Source organism: Xiphophorus maculatus, chromosome 13 (genome assembly GCF_002775205.1).
Source record: "Xiphophorus maculatus strain JP 163 A chromosome 13, X_maculatus-5.0-male, whole genome shotgun sequence".
Lineage (NCBI taxonomy): Eukaryota > Metazoa > Chordata > Actinopteri > Cyprinodontiformes > Poeciliidae > Xiphophorus > Xiphophorus maculatus.
This window is the reverse complement of record NC_036455.1, coordinates 10,837,696-10,862,154: the sequence shown is the minus strand read 5'-3', so window position 1 is coordinate 10,862,154 and position 24,459 is coordinate 10,837,696. Positions and strand designations below refer to the sequence as shown.

Genomic DNA, 24,459 nt, shown 5'->3' with positions numbered 1-24,459 from the left:
AGTCTATACACTTACATCTTCAAAAGCTTTATAATGAGGCATAGAAAAACCTTATTCTGGTTGGTGACAGTAAATACAAACAGCTTCCTTCACACAGCTGAGATCAACTAGTAAAACTGAGAAGCTCCTTTTAATGCCACGAAAGGACATGAAAATGAAGCATGTGGGAATCGGACACTCAACTGCAATGTTTTCATCCATTAATTTCTATACCCGTTTGTACTTGAAGGGTTGCATTGAAGCCTGGTGCCTCTCTCCAGCAGTCATTGGGCGATAGAGGACAAACAGCACACATACATGCAAGGGCAAGTTGGAGAAACCAATGAACCCAAAATGTGAGTGGAGGAAGCTAAAGTACCCAGAGAGATGAACAAAAAAGCAAGTTCTTGGGAATTTCGTTTAGCCAATATTCTACATTTAGTGGATTTTTAGAGTGCAAGTCTAAAAGTTGCTCTGTTAACAGACTCTCCCAGATGAGTTGTGGATCTCTGCAGCTCCTCCAGAGGTACCATGCAGCTTTTGGCTGCTTTTCTGATTAATGTTCTTTCCGTTCTCAGAAAATAAGCTTAACAGAACTGTGTGAGCTATTCTAATTAGGCTAATTCTTTTACAACATACCACTGCTTTAAATTTCTTTCTGCTATGTTCCTTGTTCTGCTGTTCTATAATATTGTCTAAGAAACAGCAGTGGCCTTCACTGAAACAGCCATACTCAAACTGAGATTAAATTACACACAGAAGCACTCTGTTCACAGTGTAGGCAATGTAAGTGCTTGCACTAGATTTAATTTAGAGTTAATATGTCAAAGGAGACTGATTAAAAATGCAGACCACAATTCCCAAGTTCTTCTGGTGAAAAATTTGAAAAACTCTGGTTTTCCATTTCTATTTCAGTTAGATGCTGCTATGTGTTGCTTTGACATAATGAAAATGCCAAACACATTCAAGTTTCTGGTTCTGATTTGGAAAAAGTTCACTGTTGGAGCAGCTGCGTTTGGGAACAGAGACAAAAACACACAAACTCCAACATAACGTTAATGCAGAACTATTTATTAGAAAGATCTTCAGGAAACATTTTTGCCTTTTGTACATTAGAGTTGAACACTTGTACAATAACTACAGAATGCAGCTGGGCTGAGGGGGATGAAATTCAGTTTATATGGTTTTACAGAATGTTTTTCTGATTAGACAGCCGCCCTGCAGCCCAGTCTACCAGCCTGCTCCCAGACTGAAACTTTCTTTTTTGGGGGTTCTTCACATCCACCCTGTGTTAAACTGTCTGTTCTTAGGAGGCGAGCAATGATGACTTTTTGCAATATATTTACACTTGGTGTGTGTATAGTCTGACAAAACAAGTAAAGAAAAAAACCCACTGTACATCAACTTAAGTCTAACTGTTGCATTAATTTATACCTGATCTATGAAAGTTCAGGGCTCTTTTACAGATTAATGTTCTCGAAAAAAAAAGTTATTCTATAACTTTGTCTTCAGTGCTTATGCCTTTGATCTCCTTTTATTGACAAAAACCTCTATGTGTTTCTGATCCAGAGCTTTTTTTTTCCTGCTCTGGCAACATTTAGATTAATTGTGCTATTTTCAAAAACGTGTTTCGTTATTTAAAATGACAACACTGAAGTTCTTCTGCACATTCAGCAGAATGCATCACGCATTGTTTCCCTGGTGCCATTTACACAATGAGGCTCATTCGCAACCACTCATATTTTGCATACATTATTAAGGAAGAAGAGAGGAAGATAGGAAGAGGAGGCCTTTTTTTATTCATGCATCCTCCTTGTTTTTTACAGTGTCTCCTCTTTCCTTCATTTCTTTATTCTTTCCTCCTCATTTCTGCTCCTCCTCTTTTCTTCCAGAGATGTTTTCCTCCCACTGAAATGCCTCAGTTCCACAGTTTGAGGAAGCTGTCCCAGGATCCTGTGCATACACCCATTCCATCAACCGGGACGCCGGTGCAGCTCACCCTATTGTCATGGCCAGAGAGCACACCTGAAGGACAGGGGTGAATTGCAAGTAAATAGATGATAAATAGAGTAATAATCCTGCACTTGTCTTCTTGTTTGCGTACATTTGAGCTAACACATCCATGAAGCCACGACCATAGTAACACTAATAGAGCTCTCACCGACTTTCTCGCCCTTCAGTGAGTCCCAGATGTGGCAGTTGAAGTCGTCATAACCTGCAAAGATAAGGCGGCCAGAGTTGGAGAGGGCCAGAGATGTGACGCCGGCGTTCAGGCTGGTGTCCGTGTAGTCCAACACCTCCTGGTCGGAGCGCAGGTCATACATCTTGCAGGAGCAGTCATCAGAGCCTGTGATGACGGCATTTCCACTGGGGAAGTACTGAAAGTGGAAGAAAAAAGGTGAAAGTGTTTGAGGAAAAGATGGCAAAGATTAGCGTAATATGGAGCTGCGAACAAAGATTTGTGAAGGATTTTGTCACATTTAAGTGTTTTAGATTGGAGAATGATAACCAGAGGATAAACAAAATGCAACTTTCTAAACCAGCAGGTCCCTGAGTGAAAAACTAATTGCTGTCTTAGACCCAGTGGTGCCCAAAGTCGGTCCTCAAGGCCCCGCAATCCTGCATGTTTTAGTTCTGTTCCTGGTTTAACACACCTGGATCCAATGATGGCTCATTAGAAAGCCTAAGAAGAACACTGACATGCTGAAAAGGTCGTTACTACCACCAGGGAGAGAACTAAAACATGCAGGATGCTGGCCCTCGAGGCCCTCAAGTCTTTAGAAAAAGTGTTTTTGCACTAGGACCTTTAAACATACTTGACATTGACCTACAGACTCTATTAAAGTTAAATTTCTTGATTCTTGTAAAACAAACCATCAAACAATCCTCACAGCAATGGCGTTGATGTCACTGGTGTGTCCAGAGAAGGTCTGCTTGCAGGCTCCTTCCCTCAGGTCCCACAGCTTGGCCAGAGAGTCGCAGGCTCCTGAGATGAACATGTTCATGTCCGGAGACAGGGCCAGCGACATGCAGTCTCCGATGTGGTTGGTGAAGACCGTTTTCTGCTTGCCCGTCTCCAGGTCCCACAGGCAGCTAGGACAGTTAAGAAGGATGGCGTGTTGGTGGCATTTTGAATCTAATTATTAGGATTTGTGTATTTGTTAAATGTGAGCACAAATTATAGGTGATACAGTAAAACCAAACAAGCAGTCAGAAACAACACATTGGCAGAACACACAAATAAAAGTATTATATCTCTTGCCAATGGCACATACTTGAAAATTAATATAGAAAATAAAATAATCTTAATAAATCATAAATCCATTGATATTAAGTATCATTATAATGTATTGTGAAATTAATATAATATTAAGAGGGTACATAAAATAAAATAAAATAACATTTATATAATTTACATAATAACTTGTTCTATACTGCAGAAGAAATGAACTAAAACCAGCTAATATGGAAAGCAGTAATTGCAGGTTGCAATTGTTTGCTTTTAAGTACATATTTATTTCAGTTATTGGAGCTATGTCAAAGTTGAATAAAGTAAAAAAAATGAAAGTAAATTATTTAAAACCCACATCGATTACAAAATGTTTAATTTTCAAGTATGTAAAAAAATCCATAAAGGTCAGATTGTTGTCATTATGAATGTTTACTAAAAAGGTTTTCACTTTTACAAATGATCTAAGAGACTAATAAGGATTTACTTTTATTTTAAACATCAATCAAGTCTAAATTTATAATAGAGATATATAAACTTAGTTTCCTATTTTCTTTGTCATGTGAACCAAAATTGTCAAGTCTAAACTTCTTGCAGGCCCAATTATTTGTTTATTATACATTTTTAAAGACTAAAATATCAATCAAAATTATATTGCAACTTTTAATCCACCCAATAACAAAGTAAACATTTAATATCTTAATTAAACCAAGAAAGTATTCAAATGTTTTGTAATTTGCTTCCCCACTTGTCCTGGAAAAGCTAGTTTCATCATTCTTGATTTACAGTTGTGAGCCGCACAAAATCCATCCACAAATGGCTCCTGGATGGATAAATGAGTTTTTAACTTTAAGAAACTCACCAGGTGGTGTCACCAGAAGCTGTCAGGATCTCAGAATCACTAAGGAAACGGCAGCAAGACAAGTAACCTGTGTGAGAGACACAATTTCTTTTTAAAAAGTGGGTTACATTAAAGTTTTTAAGGTAGCAGAAATGACTTGTCCTCACCTGTGTGTGCATCCAGCTCCCTGAGGGTCTTGGGGCTGGCAGCCTTAATGTTATAGACTGTGCAGATGTTATCCAGACCACCGCTGGCCACCAGGTTACCAGAAGGAGCGAAAGCGACACTCATCACCCAAGCAGACTTCAGGGGGACAGCAACCAACTGAGGAGAGAAATTCAGGACAGTTGTTGAGTTCATTCAGACAGTCACAGGTTTTAGTCACCAGTAACTCTTAATCAAACTTATCGTTTAGGTGTTTTATGTTCTATGTCTCGTCAATATGTCCTCCATTCAAACTCACAGAACAGTAAGGGGACTTCACTAACTTAACTTTCAATTAGAAAGTTTATTCAAGTCAGAATTTCTGCAAGCATAACACACACACACATATATATAATTTATACCAAACTGTTCATAAGAATTTGAAACACGGCAATTAACAATAAGTCATTAAGCAACATAGTTCACACTTGATGAAATACTGGCCGTGATCCTACCTTGTTTCCAGTGAACGTGTCCCAGATTAGAAGCTTGCCATCCTGTGATGCACTGACCATTTGCCTTAGAGAGGAACACAGCATCACTGTAAATACAGCTGGTTTTTAGAATAGAAAAACAATATCGCAGTTAAGAGCTTGCACCCAGAAATTGCTGTTTTCTACCTTCTTGTGACCCTAAGATAATTAAGAAAATGGGTGGATGGATGTTTTTACAAGAGCATGTGGGATCTGACTAGAGTCAAAATGTTTTGAAAACATTTCTTTCAAGGAATAATTATTTCTCAACAATGCTCAATGTGCTGTCTGAATTTGAAAGCTCTGAAATAAGTTACAAACCTTGGCAATAACAAACGTGATATCCAGTTCAACAGAGAAAAAGTAAAACTGATCATCTTAAAGAGCAGTTTGTGTTTAGAGACTACATTTTTTTTTACTGTTTACCCCACCGGTTATATTTTTTAAAATATATTTTTATAAGGAGTTAGAAGATAGTGAGGAGACATAAAAAAAATAGAGCTTTAAGCTCCTGGTTATAAAATAAAGCCTTGTTTTTCCTCATTCTCTTTTTAAAGAGAAAATAAATAAAGATGTTTTTTATTTAAGTTGATGATGCTCCAACCTGAGTTACTGCAGTAAATCACAGAAATAAGATTTATTCAAATGTCAAATTGTGACATTTGAATAAATATACTTTCTCTGGGGGGAAACGATTAATTTAGCTCAAATCATAGTTTTGGCTATTATTTGAGCTAAACAAATAAATCAAACATTATGAAAAACGGGCACAATACTCAATAAAAAGTTAGAATTTCCCATCCTGTTACCTTGAATCTTCTGACCAGTGCATGGCATAGATCTTTGCCAGGTGGCCTTTGAGAGTCTTTCGGAGCTTCAGCTGGACCCGGCCCACAGAGGCCACGCCATTAGCTGCTGCTGTCATGGTGGTGTCGTTCGCGGCCTTACGCGCCGCCTAGTGGACACATGAGGGAATACATATGTTAGAATAAACAAGTTTGAAGAAATCTTGTTGGATAAACGATGTAATGAAAGTCAGACCAGATGAAAATACCCTGATAAAGATATTGCTTCCTGTCTGAAGGTTTTAAGGAGTTTCTACAGGAAGTAGTTTGTCTCATTCAGGAAATGCTCACCTCAATCTGAGCACGGAGGCCATCACACTCCTTTTTCAGTGCATCCATTTCAGCTTTCTCAGCTGCCATGATGACAGTCGCTGGAGGATGTTACTGATGGAAGATGACACAATCACTCTGTGGCAAAACAGAGTACAAGAAGGAACAGTAAGGTAAGGAGGAAATTACACACAAAAAATAAATGATTTACTTCATAGAGATGATATATCACTCTCATTTTACTAAGATAAATAAACTTCCTTTCAGCTGACACAGCAGCAAATTACACTAACATCTTCTGACTTTTCTCTGGATCAGTGAGTGACCTTGATTTATCCATCTAGAGCGGCTGTTTTCTGCTGCACCATCAAATCACAAAAATCTGATTCTGCGGATGTAATCCAAAACTGATGTTATAATCTTGACAGGTCAAATAATGGTAAGTAGGATAAAATAGGGAGGTATGAAAAAGAGGTAAAAGTAAATATTTTATAGAAAGAAGAATAAAGTGAGGGGAAAACGGTGTCAACCTTTTAACTTCAGGTTTCTGAGTCCTGTTTTCTGCTCATCTGCTGGACATACTTAACATTTGAAAAAGCTGTTTACCTGCTGTTCGAAGACATTAGTAATAATCATAAATATAAGGTATTCATTCAGTCCCTTCTATCTTTGTCAAACAACATATGAAGGGTAAATGTCAAAGAAGAATCAAAAATTCCCAAAACCCTTGCGTGCAGAAGTGTACAGTATGACTAATACTCTGTAATGGGATACTGACGTCTGACAAATTTAATGCCAAGAACCTGCTTACACCCTACTGAGGCCGACGTTCAAGGCTAAAATCAAACACGTTCGCAGGATTTTTACATAATATATATCGTTTTACAGAGTATCATATTCACTTTTTGTCCTAGTTCTATTAAAAATGATATTTCAGGAACTTAGGAAGCAAAAACACAACTTGCATGATGTATGCAACTCATAGTGAACAGAACAGCAAGAAATTGTAAAGTGTCAGCAGAAATATGAACTTGTTGAGTAGGGAAAAAATCCAGAGTGTTGCCCTCCTGACCTCAGCATCTTGCTAAATGATAAAACATGACTATCATGGGGATGAAATGGATTGCTGGCCTGTCTACTGCACATGTGGAAGACTGAACCTGTGACAGAATGAAGGGTAGAAGATGGGAAGGCAGGAAGTGGAGTAGTTCTGTTGTTGAGGGGGTTTCTGAGGTGGGTTTGCTGCAGGGGTTTAAATCCTGGAGATCTCAGAGGAGGCTTTACGGCCAAATCTCTTCTCATCCGATTACTACTCTTTACCTCGGGATCAGGGAAAGAGAGAGGTGATGTGGAAGATGATGAAGAAAGAAATTGCTCATTTGGAGTCAAAACCATAACCAGCACACACAGGTAGAGTGTCTTAGATCCAGCACATAAAACACCTAATGTGAGTTCTACTTTTCTTGGTTGAAAACACATGATATAACCAGAAATTCTCTTCATAAGAAAAAGTCTTGCAGAAGAAATCTTAGAGGCAGGAATCGGTTTTAGGTTTGGTTATATCTTTGTCACCTGAGACTAAGATCTTCTTTGGGTGCTTGTTTTTAATCCAAAGACTGACATCAAAATGATGAAAGCAGTCACAGGATATTAAAATGAGCTTATCTAGTGCTAGCTTGAAGCTATTGGAGTGGTTGCTTGGATGAAGACAAAAACCATTAGTGGCTCCTTGAGAATTGTGGATGAATTATATTCCTGAAATCAGTGAAAGAAAATCACAAAATGGAGATGCAAAAAAAGATCAATGGTTGCCACAGTTTGCCTGCATTTGCATGGCGAAGCAATGTTGTTTTTCAAACTTACAAATCTTCCTTTAACAATAATGGAGCCACCTGCCCAGAAACATGTAAGCAGAAACTCACCTTTTCCACTCACAGTTAGGACCTTGTCTCCTGCAACCGGGCAGCTGCTGGTTCAAGTCCGGCTCTGTGGTCCCTATGAGTTTAGATTCCACAGTCCCAGGTTCGCTGGCTCCTCTGATGCTCTACCCAATGTAGACTGCCGATCTAGCTTCACCTGCAAAAAAACTCTCTCTTTCTCCTGCCCTTCCTCCACTGTGAAGAACAGATGAGGATTGGAGGGGATGAAGGAGATAAGGGATGAAGGGATGAAGGGATAAAGCACAAAGATGGAAACAGAGAGGGAAGGAGCGAGACTGAGAGAAACAGGGGGAGGGAACGTGGCAGAGTGCAACAGGTAAACTGATTGGAAGAAAAAAAAAGAGGTTACGAGGTCAAATGACAAAACAGGTGAGGAACCAAAGGAAGGCAGGAAGTTAAGTGAAAAACGTAGATGAAAACCTGAGATTCGAGATTTGCAAAGAAATAAAGTAATTTCTTTTTTTCCCAAACACACAGGTGATTCTGAATAGATATCAATAATTCAAACTTCCTTTGAATTAATGATTAACCTTTGGAGAAAACAATAGAAATGGTCAAATGGGCACCATTGAATTAACTCTTAGGTGTTTTAACCATCAAGTCTGTGCAGTCACTTGTGTTTTTTTGTTGTAGGCCATGTTTTTCATGACTACGGGGGTTGATTTTACAGTTAGTTAGGAGCAGAGGTTGACAAGGGGCGAATTGGTTTGGCAGAGCTAATGAGCTGAGCCTGGTTAATCGGGGTTGTATGAGATATCCGGGGATGGGCAATCTCGTTAGGGAATTAGAGCGGGTCGGGCTAAACGTGCGTCACACTTGACTTGCAAAGGTAGGGACGAAAAGTGGATCAAGAGTCAACTGTGGCATTGTGCCTTTTTCAGAAAACTTTCAGGTGATTTTTGCAACTGAAGAGATGCACTGCAAGAAAAAGATATGCTCTCAGAACCTGTCCAAAGTGATGAGGTCTTCATAAAAATCTTCATTGCTCCTATAAGCACTCCAAGACTGGATGGCACCTGGAGAATGTAAAGGCCAACAGGAGAGCAGGCAACGAGGGGTTGAACCATGTCCCGATGTGAAGTGGAGAAGGTTTTGGTTTGATCTTGTTTGGTCTACCCCTCTGGCATCTCGTAATCTGACTTGCAACGTCAGGAGGATTTGCACTCTTTCTTCCAGGAAATCTGGGTGGGCAAATTCAGAGGAGGTGGGGCAACTAATGGTAATTAGATCACCTCTTTTCATTAAAGTGGAAAGATGGAGGTAAGGATTGGGAGCCTGATGCATGTTTGAATTCTTGAATGTTCACTTAAAACATGGTTTTCTGCCAATGGCTACAATTCCAGATAAAAGTGCATATTTTGACTGAATATTTTAAAAATATTGAGCTAAAAAGAGAATGCAAAAAATCACATATTCTGGGAGATAAATCTAAGAACATGTTTGAATCATTCCATACTCATTTTACCAAGTAAGCTCTAAATGAAACAAGTCTTTTTGGACCTATAAAATTTAATCCCAATATAAATGTATATCACACATTTTGGGAAGTGCAATACTGCAATTTTAGTTGAATATTTTCTACATGTCTCAATAAAAAAAAAGTAAGATCTAAATCTCTCAACTGACCCAATTCTGTGTCCCTGGGAATGGATGTAGTTTGGTGTGGAATGTCAACCCCAGAAGAAAAGGAAAAGGCCCAATGATGATGCTGGTTGATGCTGGTAAGAGAGAGTGATTATCCACAGAAATATGAGTTTGGTGTTAACTGAAAGGTCGCTCAGAAATGAAGAAGTCATCATCCAAAAGCAACAACAAAAATGTGAACTATTGAATCAACTTCTCAAGGAATCACGAGGACCTCTGAATTAGGTTTAAGGACAAAACATCTATGCTTTGGAGTAACTATGTCAAAGGTTCTATTCAGTTACAATTTTGGTAATTATTTCTTTAAAAAAGGAGCATAATATGTTAGCCTATGTCATGTTCTCAGGTAGTGTATTTAAGTGATTATGTTTTTTTTTGTTTTTTTTTTACAAAATCTGCAAGTCTGGCAGTAATCAAACGTTGGTATGGCTAGTGAAACTGGTTGAAAGACACAATTTATCACGACTATTTCATGATACAACAAAAAGACATGCCTAAATTTTGTATTTACTCTGGTTGTCTTTATTTGTTGACTTTCTATTATAAACACCAGAACACTAGCAAATCAAGTATGGACATCATCAGTTAAGACTAATTGTATTCTCTTGAAAGTGTTCCAGCTGGCTCTTTGTTTGCCTAAGACGTTAAAACACTTGTGAAATGTTTATCTCTTTCCTCAGGCTCACGTGATGCAGTCTAAAAATAAAACCTGCTGCAAGTCAAACTAAACTCTTCCCGAATGAGCACTTTATGCATGTTTGTCTTTAGCATTAAGTTTAATCTGATCACAAAACCTTTGTCTCAGTGTTGCACTTGCTGTTCTGTGATGTGATCCTTAAAGGTTGAGTGAGTCCATGAACAGTTATCCCTTTTGTTTCCGTGTTGAACTGGCGATCCATCCAGAGTAAGGAAGGAAACTGAACCATCCCTCTGTGCTTTTCAGGTTCTGGATAAGTTGACTAACACAGTACATTTGATTTTTGACAAGAAAAACATTATTATAATAAAGTAATCTGTCTCTAGAACTTTACATAGACCTCTTTATCATTCCACTTTTGGGAGAAAAAAGAGAAATTCACAAGGAATGAAAATGTAACTTCTTTATCTTTCCACTATATCGGTGAGAGATGAAGTTGCTCAACTTTTAAAATTGCATCACAGAAAAGCTTTAATACCAAAGTAATGTAAAACACAAATTCACATAGTGTACTTGGTATAGCTACTCAGTATATACACCAATATACTGTAGATAGTGTATATAATAATATAACAATAACAATATAGACGCTGTATCAAAAATGTAATTCTTGGGAAAGACTACCGAGAGCAAATTAAGTTGGAAATCACACATCAGATACAAGAAAAGTTTCTAAAGGTGCCTCAATTATTAAAAAAGCTAAACATTTCTCAGAAAATAATGCATAGCACTTATTATATTGATCATCAATGTTGCTCTTGTGAGTTTTTGTATAGAAATTTGTGGGAAATATTAGTTTACTCCATCTTCTCTCCAAAAACATGCTGGGAAAATTGTATATAAAGTAGGATCTTTTGATCATGCCTTCCTTATTCCTTATCCAAATTGTTGACTTTTTCTTTATTTTGTAAAACCTTTTGGGGTAAAACTTCTATATAAAGCCAATAAAAATGCACTACCTACAAATATTTAAAATATTTTTACACAAAGAGAAGAGGTTAAATGAGGGGCCGTGGTAGCTTCAAGATGCAAGTGGTGTTTGTGTGTGTCTATATGTGGAGTTAAACTTTGGAACTGACTGGGGACACAGTTTAAACAATGTCCACAGATTCTTCAATTTAAATCAAGATATAATGGACTAATCACAAGGCTGTTGGAAAGGAGGTCTGATGGGTCGGTAATGTGGGAGTAAATGTTTTCCTTCATCCTACGTCTTTCCTATGTCTTGCTGTTCCTTTTGATGCTGGTTTTCTTTCCATATTTTACAGTGCAATATATTTATTTTTCTTTCTTGTTTTTCATACCAAGTGCAAAGAAATTGCATCATATTGTGTTGTAATGGGTTTCTAATTGGCTTGGAATAAACAGTAAAACGGAGCAAGCCAACAAATGCTTTCTAATAGGAAGGTGAAATGTGGGTCAAATGAGTGCTGTGCCCTTAATCTGTTTAACAAAAAATATTATTTTTTGGGTGAAAGCAGATTATTGCATTTAATATCTACATTTCATATTTTTTTCATGTAAGATGTCAAACAATACTGTTCTTTCTTAGTTGATTGAGAGAAATCCAGTATTATTTTTAGGTTTCTTAAATCCATTGTCAAAAATTTCTAACTCTTCTCCAAGGTAAAGATGTTGACTCTCTGTTTTCTTTTGTCAGTCAATTGACTTCCTGAACAGACATAATAAAGGACAACAGAGCATCCAGTTTTCTTAGTGATAGAGGGAGGAAATGATGGCTAGATTGGTAAAAACCCATCTACTGTCAGGAGGAAATTTGCATTGAGGAAATTTAATATCATGCATCAATTTTAAAATGTTTTTAGACCTTTTTTTCAAAAAAAAATTGTCAAATAATTTTCTCCCTTAGTTATAGAGAAAGCATGAATACAGCAAGCAGTAGGTGCTGCGTTAAAAGTCTTGTGGCAATGATGCATTTCTCATTACAACGAATCTGAGGCCAATTTCCAGAAACAGAACTGAAATGGAGATTTCTTGCTTCATTTGTTTCACAGTTTGAGTGAAGAGCTGCTGTGCTGCTCTATCCCACTCTCCTACAGTAAGTCTCAAACTGTAATCCAGGCTAATGAACTGGGACAGAAGAGGGCTATCTTACTTCCTGGTATCTCTCAGTTGTAACGAGCTCAGGAGTAAAACCCTGCACTCTAACTCTCTCCCCTTTTGGCCTCTTCATTCAGTGACGCTCTTAGTCCACTTTGAGAACACAGAGAGAGGACAGAGTCACACGGAAGACTGGATGTAAGTCTCACAGAGGGATTTAGATTTGTTTTGTGTAAGTAATAGGCAAGTGGGACTTTAAAGAAATGAAATATCATTTACCTGCAGCCTCCTGCAGTCATTAGGTGAGAGGCGGATTACACCCTGGAAAGGTCATCAATCCATCACAACAGAGAGAAAGACACAGGACAAACAACACACTCAGACTTAAAGACCAACTAAGAGACCAACTAACCTAACAGTAATGGTTTTGGACTGTGGGAGGAAGCCTGTGGATTCAAACTGCACACAGAAAGACCCGGGCTGGGATTTGAACCCAGGACCTTCTTACTGCAGTACCAGTTGACTGAAGTTTTTTTTTATATGTAAACCACAAAAAGCAAAACATAATGGTGATCTCAATAAACATAATCACATAAACATGGATGATGTCTGCATGTTAACTTCTGACATGTGCTGTTCTGAACCATGATAAAAATCAGAACCACTCAGCTTTATTGTGTACATAAACAAGGAATTTTCTAACTTGTTCCCAATATGCAGACATTTTAAATATAATTATATTAATTTGAAAATAAATAGAATAATGTCCCTCTTTTTTAAGACCAAAAACAAAGGGCTAGTGGTGTTGTTAATGAATGACTGTCCTCTGTAGTGAATAAAATCTGTAAATTAATTGATCAAAAATGAACCCAGTTTATTAGTTGGGGCTTGAGAAGTCTAGACAAATTTACAAAGGTAACTGTTGTCAGTTTGCACTGCCACCTGCTGGGAGTGACCGGAGTAGAAAATTGAGCCCCTGAATCAATATGTATGGTGGTGTTACTTCCATTTTGGAATAACTACATTTTTTGTCATACTTAAAACCTCCTTTCATATTTTTTAACTTGATTAAAACATGAATATGGCCAGATATAAAGTCAATAATAGGTGTTTTAATCTGCTTATTGATAATGGAGATAATAGAAGCAAATGATTGAATGAAAAAAAAAAACACTCAAACTTATAGAACAGATCATTTCAGTAAAGGGTTTTACATTGTTCATTTAAATCTTCATTTGCAGCATTATTATAAAAACTAACAAATTGCCCTTGATAAAAACAGATAAACATAGAACCAGAGATAAACAAACAACACTAGATTTAATGGCAGACTAGAAATTATAGCACAGATTTAGTTTATTTGTGTTAATCTGATAATTCGCAGAAACAACAACAGGTCAAATACAGTTAACCTGAAAAACTTTGGAAATTCACAAGATCCCTTTTACACATACCTTAATAATTTGAGTGATTTAATAGTGATTAAATAGTCGTTTAACTTAATCCTGCAAAATCTGCTGCTGATTCTTTCAAATGATCAGAAATGTTGCCATCTTAAAGTGCATTCTAATCAAAAGCAAATTTGAAATTACTGAAATTACATCTAATAAAATCCCACACAAACACAATCAGAGATACAAGTATTCTATATTCCAGTAAAACATATCCACTACCTTTCATAGTAAAAGATAACAAAAAAAACATAGAATTATTAGTCAACATGAAATTCTGAGCTTTAAGTAGATCATTTAGCAATATTACCTTCTGTCTGTGATTTAAAGGCACTGAATTAAATTTGAGTTTTGGAAAGCTCAAATTTAAAGCTCTATTTAAAGTTCTATTTAAAGCTCTATATAAGAATTTATATAGAGCTTTCCAATCGTTTTGGCCACTCAAAGCGCTTTACACTAGACTAAACCCATTCGCGTACACATTTATCTACCAATATCCAGATCGGTAGGCAACTTGGGGTTGCCCAGGGGCATATTGATATGTGACAGGAGGAAGCCGAAATTGAACCTATAACCTTCCAACCACAAGTCAACTACAGAGCCACAGTTGCCCCATTTTTAACATCTGACCAAAAGAAGCAAATAAACTTCATATGTGTTTATATAAACAGGTGGAATCACTAAAATGAATCAGTGCAGGAAAATGTTGCAAACACAGTCTGGGATTTGGTGTATTTTTCCTACTGTAGCCAGAGATGGTTGTCTAGTAATATTGACTTCTTGTGCTAACAGACTTAATATTAGTAGTGGATCTTAGAGAAAAATATAGAAACATATGCAAACTACACTGCAAAAGTATTTCTTTAACAAGCCTCCCGGTGGCCAATGAGGTTTATATCACAATTTAATTAAGATAACCTGCAATCAGATGCTTCCAGTTTCTGAGCGTCTCTGAAAGCCGAACTCTTTGTAAAATAAAACGACCAGCAGGCTGCAGGTCTCGCTTTAGCCAGTCTAGTTGGTAACATCTCACTATTGTGTGGTACTGCTCATCTCCTTCTCGCAAATGTAGGGCAAAACCATGTAGCAGGGGGCATCGTACCAGCTCTTTGTCGCCACACGTTCCAACACCTCGGTCTTGACGATGTAACCGCAGTCCTCATTTATGTGGTTATTAGGCTCGTTTTCCTCCCAGAAACTTTTGTGAAGAGAGACAAACATAAAGCAAGCTCTTTAGTCGCTAATATTATACTTAACAGGTACAAGCAACTAGTGAAAAGCAACATGTTTATTTTTCCATAATAATAATCTGCTATTCTGTGTGCCACGCTATATGTTTGTATTCTGCCACTGTATCATGGAAAGTGCTTTGAAACTTGAACCCTAATGTTCGGTGAAGGTTTCAGAGATTTGCTAAAGAACAACAGCATCATAAAAATCAAAGAAACACACTAAAAGGGAGTTCAGCAAAGAATCTTTCACACTTATCAGGATTAGAGAATTAAACAACACCCCAAAGACTGAAGATTTTCCTGAGCACTGATGGGTGGTGCTAAAGAGAAGACAATCCATAGATAAGATGGAGGTAAATGGAGTGGCTAAGAATGGCCAAGTCAAAATCTAGATCAATAAGAAAATTTGATGTTCCAAGACACTTCTTGTGGTTGAACTATTTTGCTAAGAAGACTGTGCACAGCATGTGCAGGGTACTCTAAAACACTAGTGCAGACATATACAAAAAAATACAAAATAAAAAATATGCACAATTTTTTGTCAAATTAGCAACTATCCACTACTTTGTGTTGCATTTGTGTCACATAAACCCTAATGAAATAAATACATAAAAGGCTCTGGTTGAAATGCGACAAAATATAAAAAAGTTCAAAGGGGTTAATTTGTTTACAAGGCATACCAAATAATAATGATGCCTAAAATCATAAAATCTCTGTTTTGTATGGTAACCAATAAACAAAACGGCACAGATCAAAGTGATTTCAACATATTTTTGTCTATTTAGCAGTTTGGAAATAAAAAGCTGCAATCAGCATAAAAAAGTGGTGAATGCTGCATGAAAGTCTAAAATGGAACAAAACATTAAAATGAAAAGAGAACCAAAGGAAAAAAAGAAAAGAAAATATATGGAGAAAAAAAAGAGGAACATCAGGAATGTAGGTGACAACTGGGGAATAACACAAGTCTGTGACTTTCAAAATGAGGAACGAAAATCAGGAGCTTCTTATAAAATATGCCAAATGAGCATTTGGTGTAAAAGAACCAGAGGTGAAAAGGAAGTTCACAGTTTTTGTCTCAGCAGAAGTGGAAAACATGAACCTGGAAAAAATATTTTTTAACACTGGAAAAAATATATACTTACGGTAGATTACAAGAAATGGAAGATGATAATGAAAAAGAGGGTTTTAAAGAAAATATGCTAGTGTGTAAACAGTTACTTATTTGATTATATTTGTGTTTTTATGAGTGTTTCCCCCATAAAAATACCCTAGCAGTGTACAATGGTTGTTCTTATCAGTCACTCCATAGTTGCACATTTTCCAGACTAAAAGAAAAAGTAAACAGCAACCTGCCCGGTCTGTTGGGTTGCTGTTTAAAGTTAAGTACAACTGATTAATTCACAATTTATACCCCAGAAAACAGAAAATTGAGATCTGATCAGTACAATTTTTATGACACGGTCAACTTACAAAGAATAATATTTGGAAAATCCTTCCAATACATTAATTTATTAGGAATATTTATGGATGCCATTAATTCTACTTCATCAAAGAAGGTTTTTGTACATCTCTAAGGGCGCTAATAATTGTGGAAGATGCTGAAGAAATGAATGTTTGTAATAAATAAAGTAGGTGATGTAAGCTAAAAATAAGAGGAAAAAGCAGCCAGGCTGTGTATTAAAGACAAAAGAGTAAGGAATTCATTCATTCAGAAGGAATGAATATATGATTTTTGTTGAATAAATCAACAGTAGTTAATTCACTGATAAAATATTTCCTAAAATTTGTCAGTGTGCCAAACGTAACAGGCAAAGCAAAGGTAAAGGTCCACTGGACCCGCAGTTTGTTTGCAAACGTCTGCCCCAGTTTAAGCTGGAGTGAACGTCTATCAAAGCTGAAAAAAATTAAAGCCTTTTTCTCTGTCATTTACTGTAAAGTTGTTTTAAAAAGCTTAACGTAATAAACTGTATTCTGCACTGTTTGATCTGCTAGAAAATGGATTGTATCAATACATGTAATATATTTTGACTCCAACTGTAGTAATATTAATACATTTAAAAAAATATTTTTTTTTTGCTAGATTGACTCAGACTGAAACTATCTAGTCACCTCCTGCCACTTGATGACTGTAATATTTGTATGTTGCAGCTTTACAAAAACCAGTTGTGACTGAAGTTCAGTGATGTTTGATGTCTCACTCAATTTAAGCACATGGTGTATGTGTTAATGCAGAGAAATGTGCAATTTTTAAAACTTAATATTAATTTAAGTGACAATATTTTGTAGTATGCTGATGAGAAGTCCATACCCTCCAACTAGCGGAGTGTCGTCGACCCATTTCCACTCATCCTCTGTCTCTCCGTCTGTGATTCCAAACCAGTATGAGTTCCAGTGTCCTCTGGGAAGGAGATTCCACAAAAAGGTCTGACAGATAAACAAAGTGGGATTATTTACATAAATTCCAACACAGAAAGCATTTATAAGCTTGACATTGTGTGTGAAATTTGACTGTTGTTCAAAAAACTATGCTTACAATAGAAATAAACAAAAAAGAAAACATGGTACCATTAGCCTTGCCCTTCAGGAAACGGCTGGCCATAACAAGCATTACTGGCAGGAACAATGTTACGTTTTATTGAAGACTGTAATGGAGTCAAACATGTCCATTTTATAAGAGATTTTTAGGACATTGCAACACTCTTTACAACGTTAACTTTATTTTTGGGTAGAATTTGACACAGTTTTTGCACAAAATATAGTTTGGACAAAAACTGTCCCTGTAAAAGGAAAGCACTGCAGAGCAAATAAATCTGATATTTGAGTGCATTTTTAAAGGATTTTGGGAGGCAGAATAAGCAAATTACTTTATGCTCTCAACTTTAAAATAAACTCTCTCAGACAGAATCAAATGAAAAGTTCACAGATGCTGCACTAACTATCATACTTTACCTGCTCTTCAGCTGTTAGGATAATGGCCAGATGACCTCCTTGTCTTTGACAGTATATTCGGCTGCCAGTCCAACTTTTGCTATCTTTAGAAATGAGGTAACAGCTGTTGTTGAAGAGACGCCAGTCCGTAGGACACACAATAGGGGCTCTGGTCGGTTTAGCTGTGGTTGCAGTGGCTGGAAACCAACAGCACATGTCATATATCAGATGCATAAGCATAACATGCAAATTCAATCATCAGGTTTAAGTGACTTTGAATTCCCTTCAGCCTTGTATTGTGTTTGGTTTTATGCTTTGAGTTATTTATTGTTCTCAAGCAAGATGCTAAAATAATCGTCTTTCAATTAGTTGAATATTAATTCTGCACTCTAATGGTTGACCAAATATAATGAACACTGGACATGTTCCCTAAGAAAGACAAAACCTCAATTTGACCCTCTTAATTTCTCAGAGCTGATATTTATTAACATCTTGGTATGACTGAGAGTGTTGTAATTGTTCAGTAATGCCTTATAGTTTTACACCCAGTGTAGAAACACAGTATCTAAAATATTAGACAGTCTCTGAACTGAACACTGAGGCTCTTATGAAAGTAGGAAAAAAATGTCAGGAACTCGACATGATGCTGTATTTTTTAACTCTATGAGAACATTATGCACCATTTTAAGGAGAACTGTACCTTTGGCTGTCATTATGGAGGTAAGGTTCACCTGCAGCTCTTCCTTTTCTTTCTGAAGTTGTTTATTCTCCTTCTGGAGTTTCGTGATTAACGCCATCAATGCTGAAACATTTGCATTCTCCTTCTGCATCTCTGCAGTTGCTTCAGCACCAGGCGAGGGTTTGTTCTTATCTGCAAACAACATTAAAGCAGGACACATTTTTTAAGCTTTTCTGAGAGTCCGATTGGATAAATGTTGTTATTTAAACATAACTGCTAGTTCCTGCAACATATAGGCCTCTAAGGAACAGATCCAAGTTTGCTAATACACTGAAGAAGCAAGCCAAGGGTGTGGATTGTACTTTTTTCCAGAATGTGAAGACAGACATGCCCTATATTCACATTTAACAAGAACATATGATTTAAAAGTTAAAAATCTAACATCGTGTGATTATGTTGGCTTCTAAAGGACAAAACATATGAATCATAATAAGAGACCTGAGCAGAATTTTGATTCCTGAAGCATGCCTAAGCTTAAATCATCAAGGTCTAACATATTTTGATTTGAAGCTTCCAATTTGTTTGGTAAATAGGTTTTTACAAGTTACAAAAATGATGCTAGCTTGCTCAAATGGAGAGCAAGCTGCTCTCATTAACAAGACTAACTTATGAGAAACTAACTTATGTGGAAAGGTTAGTGTGCACCTACAGGCACTTTGTACAAGGTAAGTAAATGAAGAGAAAACCTTAAAGTATAGAAATTTAGACAAATTTATTGTTAGCTATTACTGGTGTCTGACAGAAGCTAATTGCTGATTGGTCTAAATTGTTTTAGATATGAACCAGAACAAGTGAAGGAAACGCTAGTCATCTCTGACTGTTGTATACTCACAGTGAGCGGTGACAGCTATGATTGAGATCAGGAGGATAGCACAGAGTGTAGCCAGGCAGATGGTGGCAAAGCGGTATGGACCCGGGCCACTCCGCCGCAGGTCTTTGACTGGGTAATCTGGAGGAGAAACAGATTCCTTGGTAAATGAAAATGAAGGTATCTGAAAAATATTAAAGGGTGTTGTTAAAGGGGATCAATTATGTAAAATTCAGTTTTTTCACATTTTTATTCCTCCATTTTGATATCAACTGCTTTTAAAAACATCCCAAATGCTTAGAAAAAAGCCAACCAGCAGTTTTTTGGCAATTAGTTAATGGTTTTTGGTGTCAGGCTATCTCCAATACTGCAGCTCTTTGTGGATTTTCCCAGTCTGCATCCATCAGTATCCATTAAAAATAGCTCTAGGAGGAAGCAGTGGTGAACGGCCTAGGTTCACAGATGCATGCAGGGAACGGAAGCTGACCCTTTTCAAGTTACTGTGGCGGTGTTGAAAGGTCCCAGAATGCAGAAAGCACTTCAAGTTGTTGGACAAATCAGACCAATCAAGGTGGAAAGTACAACAAATTAACTCAGCCTCCAAATACTTTAGATACCCATCCAAGCAAACACTTGTGAGGTGTGTAGGAAAAAAAACAGTCAAATCCAAAACAACTTTATAGCTTACATGACATGAAGCATCTGCAACTGAAATCTTGCTGACAAATAACACACAACTTTAAAAAAAAAAATAAAATATGTATAATAAAATATTGATACAAAAGTGAACCTGTGCAAATTTCTGTAAGTAGTCTTTGCTGAACCTGTATTAGGAACTGTAGCATGTGTACACATGTCTAACTGTTTGCTTTAAGTTACACAACACAAATAGTTGGAAATGGGTATGAATCATATCTGAATGAAGCAGGCGTTGGGGAGCATTGCTCGCCCACGGAGTAATGCTGTTGCATGCAGATGATATAGAAAAATGATGGCTAACTGAGGCCAATATATGACGTTAAGCTTGTTAACAAGAACAAGCTATTAATTTTTTTGTAATCTATGTTCAAAAGTGGATAGTACTGTACTGGTTACATTTACTTGAGTAACTTTTACTTATAATAGTAGTTTTACTGCATTGTACTTTTTCTTTTAATTGAGTAATATTATTATTGCTACTCTTGAGTAGATTGATTTTGCATTTAAAGAAATAGACTTCAGAGATTAGAAACATTACATTCTTAGATTTCTGTAATGTATGTGCTAATGTTTATGCAAATTTTCAGCATAATTATTCAACATTTTATACATGTCACTGTTTACATCCTTGTTTATTTTGTACTAGTAAACATGGTTATTTTATTTGAAAAGTCACAGAAAGGTTTGCTTATGTATTTATATCAAAATAAAAGCTTGTTTACGCTGACCCCCCAGCTAAACTCCTGTGGAGCCGGGCCTGGAATGAAGAAACAAACAAGTCTGAATCCTCAGAGCTGAAGTGTGACAATATGCATCTAGCAGTTCAATGCAAACTTTTATATTAAGTTTATGTAAATATAATAACTTGTCAGTTTTAGTAAGTAGATATTTTGCTTACTTTTTTGTAAATACTAGTAGTCTCAAAAATTCATTTACAGCTCTGACAGGAGCTCTAAACTTATCCTGGACATCTGCTTAAAATCACTGTGCTTCTTGTAAGCAGTCTGTTTTCATCTGAAACTCTGTAGAATGTGCTCACACAAAAACATTACATAATACAACCTTGGTTCTTCAGCATGAAAAATGTCAACCGCAAAACACAGAACAGAGTTTATGGTGGGAATTCTCCTTTCTTGGAATAAAAGAAAGTGGAAAGTATGTTTCTTATAGTAGAGCTGTATTCAGAAAACAATTGTGAAAAAAACTCCACTCTCAAAATTGTATTAGAATATTGTACACAAACTTTTTGAAAACTAAGCTGTTGTTCCTCTATGATCAACACTCCAGACCTCTCAGCTCTTCTGGTTCTACTTTACTCTGCACCCAGAACCAGAACCAAACATGGAGAAGCAGCATTCAGTTTCTATGCTCTGCAAATCTGGAGCAAACTTCCAGAAAACAGCTGAAACATTGAGTTCCTCAAAATCAAGGCTAAATCCCCACCCGTTGAGAGTTGCTTTTTATTAATAATAACTGGAAAACTGATCTACATATTTGATGATGATGATTTTGATGAGACAAAGCTGTCAGTCGTATTGCTTGTTTCATAACTAATTACTGTTTTATGTTTTAATGTTTAAGCACTTTGAACTAGCTTATTGCTGAAATGTGCTGTACAAATAATCTTGACTTGAATTAAAGCTGCAGATTTACCATATTGAGACAAACGGGACCCAACAAATATAAAGAATGACGAATAATATGGTAAAGCTATAATAAAGAATGAAAAGTACCAGTACAATCATGAAGTGACGATGCAAATTTAAACTGCAGTCGGCAAACAAACATTACATTTTTCCTATATGTGGAAAAACAAAGTCGCTGTAAAGGAACATTGATGAAACTTTGAAGACATCCATTTTAGCATTGCAGTTTAGATCATTAGATTTATGCTCATGTTAAATACGATTGCCTACATTCACTTTTTCAAACACTGAATTAAACACTAAAATGCACAATAAAGTTTCACATAACTTTAGTAATTGACAATATTTTTCTCGCATGAAACTTAAAATTTGGGTGTACAAAAGAATCCCGATTAAAACAAAAGTGGCTATAAGATGTGCTTTTCCCCTGGGGAGTAAACAGCATGATTCTGACAAAAAAAAAAGAAAAAAAAGTCTTTTGACCATATTACGCAACAGTTGCAAAATAAACACTGCAAACAGGGACAATAAAAAATAGATGAAATTGTAAGAAAAGTCGAGTTTTGTTGTACAGTGATAATGTTTGTTTGCATAAACTTTTCTTGTTACAGGAATAAAACGGGGATCAGAATTAATGGATCTGCAGCTGGATAAAACTTTCCCACTTTCCTCTCTGCTTACCGCTCTGATGCACATCTGGTCTGGACTCCTCATAACTCCCCTCGTCTACTAGTTGGGAGTACATCCTGCCAGAGGCCGAGGAGCTGCCGGTGGTCGCCATCTCAACAACACAAGAACTGGTTTTGATGGAGAGTGAGAATAAACTTTTCCATGTTCTCTACTTATGAACAAACCCCGCTTTCAAACACGCATCGCTGAGCGAAATTAATTAGACGTTCCGGACAGAGCTTTCAAAATAAAAGCCCTGGTAAAAGGTGGGAAAAATTAGGTGCAACACTAACAGGCAAAGCAGACTCATGCAAAAATTAAAATCAATAAAGTAAATAAATAAACATGTATTTATGGATGGGCTATTTTGAGATTTATTACTGTTGTACAGTAATAATGTTTGCACAAATAAAGTTATCAAATAAAGTTAACTGCAACTTTCACTGAAAAAAGTCGCAAAGTGCTGTGAGAATGATTTACGCCGGCGGTTTTCAAAGTGTGAGGCGCGCCTCCCCTAGGGGGCGCCAGAGCACTTTTGGGGAGGCGCGGTGCGAGGGAAAAAATAAACCGGAATACAACAGTAATGTTGCCATGTTGCCAATTTAGTTAAAATCATAAATAAAACGAGTTACACATGATTCAGGACCGTGATAGAAAAAGAAAGGCTGCGCATAGCGTCCGTAATTGTTTTTTCCTTTGTATGCCTCCGCTCTTTCATACAGCACGCTCTTTTAGCTCGAGATAAATTGTTTAGATGAGCCACAAAAAGAGCTCCACGATTTTGCAACTGTTTAGGTTTTTGATTTATTTTTTAATTTCAAGGAAATGTGCAACATTTACAGATGTGTTCCAAAGATCTGATCAAAATGTTTTTGTTAAGATGTGAAAACACTCTTGGTATCTCAAACATTAAACTCAGATTCTCAGATGTAACGTTTGTTTGAGAAAACGGTTGAAAAATGAGTTTGGGGTTGCTCTTATCATTAGAAAAATGAAAAAAAGGGCGTATTTGCCATACAAAGGCCCTGATAAAAATAATTAAAATGGGAGGAAATGTTTTAAAATGTTCACGTGTTAAATTTCATTCAGATAAAGTGTCATTTTAAAAGATGAGATGGTTCTAAAATAAAAGCAATTAGAAGGTGTTTTGTAGTGGCATCTGTTTGGGTGTGGGTTGATTATTTGGGGGGAGGGGGGGATGCAGCAGGCATTGTGCTCCTTGGAGGGGGGTTCACCCTTTCATACTTTGAAAACCCCTGATTTACGCTATACTTTATGGCACAACAATTGTAGTTGGTAGCTTGGGCATATTTAAGAAACATCTTTAACTTCTGAACATAAATTAGTTTAAGTGATTGGATAATGGATTAAAAATCTGAATGCTCCTTAAAGTTAATAGACAGCGACATCTGGTGGACGGAAAACATCACTGCAGTAGTTCGTGGTAATTTACGGTAAGTAAAATTAACACCATCCATCCATCCATCCATCCATCCATCCATCCATCCATCCATCCATCCATCCATCCATCCATCCATCCATCCATCCATCCATCCATCCATCCTCTATTACACCATCTTTATCGACAAAAGTTCATAGACGCTGATGCCTATAAAAACAACATTTGTCTAGATATGTGGATGAAGGGTTTAGTATTCCACACTTCACAATTAAAGGCATTTTAATATGACTTAAAGTATCATTATTACAGAATATTATACTTTGCTTTAGGTATTTCACAATTTATATTCCTCCTAAATTTTTGTTAAGGAAGACCTAAATGTGAAATGCATAAGTATCTGTAACATGAAGAAAAATGCACATCACATGTTCACGTAGGTTTGACAGACTTACCTTTCAATATTTAATATTTAAATTTTTTATAATTATGACGAGCAGCATAACATCATAACTGACATATAATACTGTTATTATTTATGGATTAAATACAAATAAAGATTAAAATCCATTTAATTCTGTGACTGTACAGCTTGTTACGTCACAACATCTTAATGAAGTATAATTTTTTTCACTTTTGTTTTTTGTCAAATTAATTCATAAATAGAGGAAAATCTTAAAGCTTTACTTATTCTGTAGCACTTTG

General features: G+C 36.5%; 2 protein-coding genes across 4 annotated transcripts; both read right to left on the bottom strand.

Annotated features, from left to right (window-relative positions):
• Positions 1-1,029: 1,029 nt before the first annotated feature.
• On the bottom strand, positions 1,030-8,261 carry LOC102224245 (guanine nucleotide-binding protein G(I)/G(S)/G(T) subunit beta-3-like). 2 transcript variants are annotated; one of them, XM_005804718.2, is made up of 9 exons: positions 7,777-8,261; positions 5,863-5,979; positions 5,536-5,681; positions 4,709-4,772; positions 4,217-4,373; positions 4,071-4,137; positions 2,871-3,072; positions 2,141-2,357; positions 1,030-2,004 (listed from the first exon to the last, which is right to left on the bottom strand). In XM_005804718.2, exons 2-9 carry the CDS (start codon positions 5,929-5,931, stop codon positions 1,898-1,900), a joined length of 1,029 nt encoding a protein of 342 aa, XP_005804775.1. In that variant the 5' UTR covers positions 5,932-5,979; positions 7,777-8,261; the 3' UTR covers positions 1,030-1,897. The 2 variants fall into 2 exon arrangements, with proteins under 2 accessions (XP_005804775.1, XP_023200703.1); XM_023344935.1 differs by having other exon boundaries at positions 7,764-8,259.
• Positions 8,262-12,401: 4,140 nt separating this feature from the next.
• On the bottom strand, positions 12,402-22,573 carry LOC102228211 (perlucin-like protein). Of its 2 annotated transcripts, XM_023344936.1 has the most exons (7): positions 22,368-22,573; positions 19,366-19,482; positions 18,495-18,665; positions 17,816-17,991; positions 17,175-17,290; positions 14,737-14,832; positions 12,402-12,504 (listed from the first exon to the last, which is right to left on the bottom strand). In XM_023344936.1, exons 1-7 carry the CDS (start codon positions 22,465-22,467, stop codon positions 12,498-12,500), a joined length of 783 nt encoding a protein of 260 aa, XP_023200704.1. In that variant the 5' UTR covers positions 22,468-22,573; the 3' UTR covers positions 12,402-12,497. The 2 variants fall into 2 exon arrangements, with proteins under 2 accessions (XP_023200704.1, XP_005804790.1); XM_005804733.2 differs by lacking the exon at positions 12,402-12,504 and having other exon boundaries at positions 13,276-14,832; positions 22,368-22,572.
• Positions 22,574-24,459: the final 1,886 nt, after the last annotated feature.

What these genes read in the sequence shown, in the direction of transcription:
- LOC102228211 (XM_005804733.2), bottom strand. Translation starts at nt 22,467, where the DNA reads ATGGCGACCACCGGCAGCTCCTCGGCCTCTGGCAGGATGTACTCCCAA. An exon ending in CATAGCTGTCACCGCTCACT is followed by an intron (nt 18,666 to 19,365) that starts GTGAGTATACAA and finishes TGTTGTTTGCAG; the next exon opens with ATAAGAACAAACCCTCGCCT. An exon ending in CTCCATAATGACAGCCAAAG is followed by an intron (nt 17,992 to 18,494) that starts GTACAGTTCTCC and finishes GTTGGTTTCCAG; the next exon opens with CCACTGCAACCACAGCTAAA.
- LOC102224245 (XM_005804718.2), bottom strand. Translation starts at nt 5,931, where the DNA reads ATGGCAGCTGAGAAAGCTGAAATGGATGCACTGAAAAAGGAGTGTGAT. An exon ending in GCTTCTGGTGACACCACCTG is followed by an intron (nt 3,073 to 4,070) that starts GTGAGTTTCTTA and finishes TAACTGTCCTAG; the next exon opens with CTGCCTGTGGGACCTGGAGA. An exon ending in GTGACATCAACGCCATTGCT is followed by an intron (nt 2,358 to 2,870) that starts GTGAGGATTGTT and finishes TTCCACTTTCAG; the next exon opens with TACTTCCCCAGTGGAAATGC.